The 8,440-nt window shown below is 40.3% G+C and overlaps 1 protein-coding gene across 1 annotated transcript in view; it reads left to right on the top strand.

Moving 5' to 3' along the window:
- Positions 1-2,449, top strand: part of LOC124805076 (allatostatins) — a 523,572-nt gene extending 521,123 nt beyond the window's left edge. Inside the window, exon 2 of the mRNA XM_047265508.1 lies at positions 437-2,449. Coding sequence (XP_047121464.1) covers positions 437-1,284 — 848 coding nt within the window. The 3' untranslated portion in view covers positions 1,285-2,449. The remainder of the gene's footprint in view (positions 1-436) is intronic.
- The last annotated feature ends 5,991 nt before the right edge of the window (positions 2,450-8,440 follow it).

Consider the following 8,440-nt stretch of genomic DNA (forward strand, 5'->3'; position numbering starts at 1 on the left):
TGCAGTTTTTCTTTCTGTAATTAGCAGGTTTTGTATATCTGTAGGTTTATTCCATTTATAGCACTTTATCTTTTGTAAATGGTGTGATGTTATATACCAGGAAGTTGTTACCTCCACCAGACCCATTTTGACGTCTCCTCTTAATTATGTTGTATTCAGTGGTGAAACACACTTTATAAGGCAATGTTTCTGAATCTTTTATCTTTTACACTATGATTTCCCTTGCTAAGTGTCACTCAGAACTGTGAGGAGCAAATTATGTTGATCACATGGTTGTCACCTTTCTTGATAGAGTTCCTTATACAGATGTAGTGTCAGTTGCTTTCAGTGAATCGGTAGTAGCATCTGAATCAAGTGTATGTTATCAAAAAACAGATAGCGATTTTGAGAGCTGGCATGAAGCACCAAGCGAACTGACAACAATTTTTTTCTGCAGGTATCACTTCAAGACTCACATCTAGTGAAGCTGCAAGGTTGCCACTACCGGCACTGGTACTGCTACTGCTGTGTACCACACCGGCGACACCACAGGAGGTTCCCGGAGATGCAATGACTGGAGGTGGTCCGGCCTCAGCTCCTGTGTCCACTGCAAGTGAGGCAGCTGCAGCTTCACCGCCAGGTGCCGCCTCTGCCGGTGCTGCCGCTCTGGACGCCGACAGCGAGTACGATCTGTACAAGCGACTCTACGACTTCGGCGTGGGCAAGCGCGCCTACACATACGTGTCCGAGTACAAACGCCTGCCAGTGTACAACTTCGGCTTGGGCAAGCGCGCCACAGGCGCCGCCTCGCTGTACAGCTTCGGCTTGGGAAAACGCGGGCCTCGCACCTACTCCTTCGGCTTGGGTAAACGTGGCGACGATGAGCCCAACGAGTACAGCGAGCAGGAGCTGTTCGCCGACGTGGATGGCGACGGCGAAGACGCTCTGCCAGTCGCAGTCGAAGCCGACGAGCGGGAGCTGCCCGAGGCGGCCGAGGAGGAGATGCCGGGCGTGTTCACAGACGTGGTGGACAAGCGCGGCCGACTCTACAGCTTTGGCTTGGGCAAGCGTGCACGCCCCTACAGCTTCGGCTTGGGTAAGCGCGCCGGCCCCGCCCCATCGCGACTCTACAGCTTTGGACTGGGCAAACGGGAGGGCCGCATGTACAGTTTCGGCCTCGGCAAGCGGCCGCTGTACGGTGGCGACCGACGCTTCTCATTCGGCCTGGGCAAGCGGGCACCTGCAGAGCACCGCTTCTCCTTCGGTCTGGGCAAGCGTGACGCACGCTCTGCCGACTCCCAGTAGCCTCAGTCAGCTCTGTACTACTCGCTGTACTGCCCCCACCTGTACTGCCCCAATGCCCACCCCCCTTCATAGTCGCCAGCTAGGTCCCGCGAGTCTGTCTCGTTTCTGTTACTCGGTAATCGAGTCTGCCTACCTGTGCAGGCATTCTAAGAGTATTTCACCTTCCATTATTTCCTGCACTTCAATTTAGTTGTCTACCTCTGCTTGCTCATTGCATCACTGAATAAATTTGACAACTGCTCTCTTCATACCAGTATTCGTGCTCTCCACAGTAAACTTACCCTAGTGTACAAAACATTCTTAACAGCAGTCTTTCCTTTGTCATATGTATTTCACATGATGTCCACAATTTAGTTCAGATTTCCTGAAATTGGACCTTACGCTGTTCACTGTCTGCTTAGGACACAGCACAATGTAAAACAAAATTCCTCTCCCCACATGCTATTACTAGTTGAAAAAAAAGCAAATAATTTCTGGCATTCAGTATCACCAAGATGTATTGCCAGTTAATTTCAATTTATCCTTATTTCATTATACCTACTTTAAAGACGTGTTAGACAATTCAAATTCCAAAGCAAAAGCTTCTTTCTGCTAAAAGACGCACTGTTAGCACACAGCCTTTCCCTGCCTACCATGAAACAGTTTATGGGATCCTATATGATGATACTTGCAGTGTTCCAATCTGTCTTGCCATCAACCAAACCCGCCTCAAGCCATTTCAAGAATGCAGCTCTGCTACACGAATTTTTCATGTTATTGCATCAAATCTTCTTCCGGCTTTACTTTCGACAACATTGTTTACCCTGTTATGTGCAAGCTTCTCTGTGGGGTAGTGTTCCCGTCTAAACACTATGATGAAGCTAGTCTTCATTTGTGAATTATATAACTTTATGTGATTTCCTAGACTGATGAAAAAAAAAAACAAATCTGTTTGAGTAACTAGATTTGCTGACTCCCTACTGAGTACTTTCTCCTGAGGCACGAGTATAATGAGCAGACTCATATGTTTGACTGAAACATTTTACTGCTGTAGTTTTTGCGTTTCTCGCATTAAAACATGTAACTTGTATGTATTAGCCTACATATATATATTTGTCAGTAAATAATGACCACTGAATCTATTTCTGTAAAATACTGAAATGAAATAAATTATGATTCAATATAAGCATTTATTAGAGCTTACTAATTGATGTGATATTCCTAAAAGAATGAGCATGAACTGTTAGTAAATCAATGTACGAAACTACTTCAAAACTAGTTAAGCACAAAAAAATCAGATATCTGAATCTCTTAACTGCTTCAGTCACATGCAACGACAGACACAGTGTAACTTCAATCTCTCTTACGTTGATTTCATGGAGTCAATTTTTTTCTTCCCCAGATTAGAACGTGAGTTTAATACATTTACTTAAACTAGTAGCTTACAGCTTCAGCGTTGGAATCAAGAAAATGATGGGCCTATTGCAATGTATATGCATTTATGATAGTGTAGCAAAGGTTGAAGTATCACAGTTTTGTTGCTCAAAATTGTTTACACTGTTACAAATAAATTACTCTAAATGCACATTTTTACAGATTTCAGTACTTTCTTTTCGATGCCTAATATGCCACTCCAAACTTATCTCTGAATCACATTAATGATTGGCGTAACATTAACATCACTCTGAATACAAAACACTATTTACGAAATAGGACTGGATGAGTGGTACAATTCACACGTTACAATGGAACTAAAGAAGTAAAAGTACAGATTTTGATCAAATGTGCATATCTGTGCTATACACTTCTATTGAACCAGAATAGAAAAAAATCGTACAATACTATTGTTATACCATTATTAAGAAATTCCGAAATGTTATTACTTCCCCTAAATAAGGCAACTCAAATACTGGTTTATCCACCTCACTCCCCCAACCCTTTCCACTTTCGGCTTTACGCAGCATATAGAAGAACTTTTTTTTTGTACTTAGGCCTATACGGGATATCTGTGTTTCCTGATAGCAAGATGATACGCAGACAGTTGGAAACATGTAATTGTGTAGGCTTCCGCAGCCAGAGTAAGTTGACATAAAAGTTTTCTGTGCATGGTACCGCGTCATAATGTAAAAATATTGTACTAAAGAAATCGACGTTTCCGCCACGGTTACAGCGGCCTTTTTGTAGATCAACTGGTGTGTTTTTGCTGAGGAACAGGGTTTGATAAAACACATGCTCAGAAAACAACATTAACAGACAAGATGCATACAGGCCTGCCCCATCCTGACTTTCACCCCTCAAGAATCCAACAGGCCGCACCAACAACACACGAAGCGAGCACTACCGGCCAATAACTGCTGCCACGTGACCTGCGTCCAGCTCGTGGAAAACAAGCGCCCACGTGTCATTCACCGGTGAACACCAATCATGGCACAAAACGAAAGAGGCAAGAGACAATAGCAGATCTCCATTCCTGTATAGTAACACATAACATCTCTCATGCTTAGTGAGCAGTAACAACAAAATACAAGTGACTTTGCACACAAAAAAACACACCAGTATACCCAGAAGAAGGCCACTGTAACCGTGGCCGAAACGTTGGCTCCTCCAGTATAGATTCTTACGTCAAGGCGTGAAAGGGAACTGTTACGTCAATTGGAAATGTGTTTGCAGTGACGCATGGCATCTACATCATTCGTTGGTGTTCGATTCTGTAAGCGCAGTATAAACAAACGTCAAACACGATGACACTTCTACAATATTACTCTTAGTCTACCTTTTCAGCACTCAAATTGAGACCCAAGAAACACACAGCAAATGCCAATGGTTTGCTACGCTTGTTGAAAGTATTTTGAATTATTACTGACATTATTTTCAACAATACATGGAAGAAATATCTTTCTTGTTACTTAGAAAATTATAGAGAGACAATGTACGCTTAAGGGTCTCTTAAAGCATCTCCTCTAAATAAACTGAAAAGCCATTTACAGCACATATTCTGTTTCTTGGAATAAACAAAGGACAGGATGACGCTAATACGTGCTATACCATCCAATATAAGGAAAAAGATAAACTATTCTCTTTGAAACCTATTGCCGCCGTGAGGTGAAATGTGCAGAGGAAACAAAACTGAATCGTAATGAACTTACAATGGAAAACTTCTTCACTTACTGACAGTTACTGCAGATGATGGGAGGGTGAAAGACTGACTTGTGTCAAAGTTTCGGGACGTTACGCTCCGTAGTAAGTTAGAGAGAAAGAGTCGGAGACACAGATGATTCTGAGATATCGAAACATAGGCCTAGATAATTAGAAATTCTCACAATGTGCAATATTCAGAAATGATGTAGTCAATAAAATTTAAGAGTATAATGTCATTGACATAAGAGAAGAAAATGCAAAAACACACAGTATCCGTCAAAGTAACGAGCTGAATAGGTAAAATGGCAGTTAAATATGAAATAAATCTGTTAGTATTAGTAAACCACTATCCGCAGAATCAACTTCTCTAGTGGCTGCAGTATCATCCTCCGACCACTGCAAAAGAAGGAACTGAGGTGATTAACATTAATCAAAATTGTTAGCAGCTACAGTAAATCACTACTTAAGTAACTCCACTTGTCATGGTACACTCTCGTAGAGAGATAAAAACTGAATAATAGTTTATATTACCTGAGTTTTCGGGACTGCAACCGGATGACATCGACTTCTAGCCACGATATTTCGGCTGATAACCAGGCAGCCATTTTCAGGTAAGTTTTTGACAGGAGGCTCCACGTGCACTACACGTCACTAAGTTTACACCAAAGTGGCGTAGATCTTGGCTACATGACAGCCCTCTATCGAATTTAGTGACGCAGAATTAGCTACAATTTGCTTTGTGAAGAAATTAAAAATATCACCAGGTCCTAGCCCTTATCCAGATGAATGCAGGAGTCAACATCTCCCACCAAACGTACATCCTCAGATTCTATAATAACCTAATTCCAGAATTCTCTCGGCGTGGCTAAGATTTTCGTCGCAGAATAAAGCATGGAATGTCACGAGGAGATAGAATCTCAGCTACAGATGACTTACTGGGTTACGAAAGGTGGTAGTGGCGGTTATGTGCCACGCATCTTTCAATAGTTGCATTTTCTCTGGCCAATGTAGGCGCTATTGCTACATTGTTAGGGTTTTCTATGAACTCTGGCTTTCCTCAAATCCGAGTCAGTTTTCATAGAACTGAGAACAAACCTATAAGCCTATCTCGGTGGACAGACAATTGCTTCAGCATAACTAGTACTTTTCTTTGGGCTTGTATAGATCCTTACCTTCTTTATCTTATGACTGGCGACGTTTACTTCTTATTAAAGACGTGAAAAATATGATGTGAATGACATCTATTTTCCTTAAAAGCAGACTGTTGGTGTTCCAACTCATTCGCAAAACTATTCCCGTTAGACACAGTATGTTCCAGGTCCATTAGCGTTCGATGTACGCACATAATTTTGAGGGTCGACACGAAAGCAGCGAATAATTTTAGGCCATGGCAATACAACCGCTACAGTGGTTTTGGCTCCATGGAGTGTATGAACGTAAGATATTTAAATATTGTAACACATCTTTCTGTGACTCTAAATACAGGTGTTATACAAAATCTAATTATTTAAAAAGGAAGTAGTTCCGAAGATAATTATAATCGTCATTGAAATTTAGTAGTAAATATTAAATGTTAAATTTATAACATACTATATTTATAATAAATAGAAATTTGTAAATATTTTTTTGGAACTAAGAAGTTACAACTCAACTACACAAACAAATCAGCAATTAAATTGTGAGGACATTGTGGTGGGAGATAGTTCTCTCACCAAACCGTCAAATCATTTTCAAAAAAATTGAAGGTTTCGCTGTATTTCGGAAACATACTTGTGTCTACGGCTTCTGAATTTGTTCTTTTTCTTGCTTAAATGTTTGAGTGGAGCGAAAACAAAACTCCATAGAATTCATGCATCACATTTTTGCTGGAATTTTCATAGCAAAAGTAGGATACTAAATTGACCAGCTTGATGTCTCATTTCGACCAAAAACTTTTAATTACTTGAAACCAGTCAAGGTAATTAAGGAAAAAAACTCAATAAGTGATTTCAGGGAAACTTAAATATTTCACGAAAAGTGTCAAAAATGTCAAATCACAGCACAAACTGAAACTTATCTGCATTCTATTGACCTATATATTCTTAATAATAATAGAACATCGATCGATGTTTAAATGTATTATATTTCATGCTTTTTGAACAAAGCTTCAAAATAATATAAAATTTTGTGAAAGATGAAATCTTTTTCAAATGTTCAGTCTAAAAGTCATAGATAAAATAGATTACCGAAACATTTGGCACGTCCTTTAATTATGCTCGAAATCACGAACAGCAAGTAAGGTGCTGCTTGAGAATTTCAAGTTCAGTGCTTAAATTAAAATCGAGCGTTTTAAAGAGTATTGGGGTATGTATGGGGAATTTCTCTCAGTGGTCCCCTTAACGCTGCTAACGTATCAGCATCTCAGCTACTGCATGTGATTCCCAGAATCATTCAAAGGCATGGTTCAAATGGCTCTGAGCACTATGGGACTTAACATCTGTGGTCATCAGTCCCCTAGAACTTATAACTACTTAAACCTAACTAACCTAAGGACATCACACACATCCATGCCCGAGGCAGGATTCGAACCTGCGACCATAGCGGCAACGCGTTTCCAGACTGAAGAGCCTAGAACCGCACGGCCACATTGGCCGGCTTCAAAGGCATGCCAGATGTTCCTCCAGTCTAAAATGTATAATGGTCAAATGATTTGTTAAAGTTTTATTTTGTTTTGTGTTGGTAGACACTATGTAACTGCATTCCTGAAAGACAGTCCTGATTAGTTGTGCACCTAAGCCTGTGAGCGACAAACGACCTTGTAGTGGTGCACATTGTTATAGGTATTGTCAGGTAACTGGCGGTGTTATAAAAGCAGAAAAGGGAAATATACATTATCTGAAAGAAGCTTTTTCGCCACAGTCCTTTTGTTTACATTAGGCAAATCGCTTTCTGCTTACCAGTGCCAGTTCAGGGTTTTCTCTCTCTTTCCTTGTGTATCTCGTCGTCCGGAGTTCATTGTTTTCATTCGTGTGTTAAAATGATTTTAATTTAACTTCGTGTCCAGGTGTTCTTTCTGTCGCCGTAGTCGTCAGTTAGCCTAAAGTTGGGAAACTGTGTGTTCAACATGTCTGCGAATGTCATAATCTTTTATCTTTTATTGCACTTGAACTTTTTGTGTGTCATATTTTCTGAGCCAGAGACTGAAGAGCACAGCAGCGTTTGCCAAACGAACGTGGAAAGGTATGTAACACTATACTCAGGCTGGCTGATGTGCCACTCCAACAGGCGTTAAAGAATGGCTTCTTAATTATGTCTATGAACCTTGAGTCGGATACGTAACACTAAAATATAGACAACGAATGAACAGAACTACTAGTTAGTAAACAAATAAACAACAGGAGAATTAAGAGAACAAATTCGTTTTGCAAACATTTTCGAAATTTGAATATCGCTTTTCAGAAAAACACATGTACCCTTTTGTTCCACAAAAAGTTAGCAAATTCGTCTCCCGATTCCATTTTGCGTCTGAGGTAAACCTCAACAAGCTTCATTTCTACATCCTAGTGCACATAATTAAACTCCACGAATTGTATGTTGATAACGCGTAGCTTGCTCCAGAAGTGGAGGAAACTTGAAGATTGCTCTGAGAGTTCCGTAAACTTCACAGTTAATGTAGCTGCATATAACTAGAAGGCTTGTAATAGTATTTCTGGATTCTAATCTTAATAAAGAGACTGCTTGCACTAGATTTCCTTGATGGTTACAAAAGCTTACAAAGGAGTAGTATAAAATTTCACATCGCCATGTTTCGCAGAGATATGGAATTTTCGTTCTTTTAAGAGAGCTTTCCTTTCAGAATATTATCAACTGCTTTGTTTTCAAGTGTGTTACTGATTCCTGACACAATATATAAGTAACTGACCACGAAGGTCAATCAGTGGGATGTATAATGGAAAAATGGAGCTTTCGAGAATTTATCTCTTGCCCTTTTTTTGACATCATTCGTAACACTCATGACGAAGCATCCGTTAAACTTAAAAATTGTTAATTTTTAGTACTT

Source organism: Schistocerca piceifrons, chromosome 7 (genome assembly GCF_021461385.2).
Source record: "Schistocerca piceifrons isolate TAMUIC-IGC-003096 chromosome 7, iqSchPice1.1, whole genome shotgun sequence".
Taxonomy (NCBI): Eukaryota; Metazoa; Arthropoda; class Insecta; order Orthoptera; family Acrididae; genus Schistocerca; species Schistocerca piceifrons.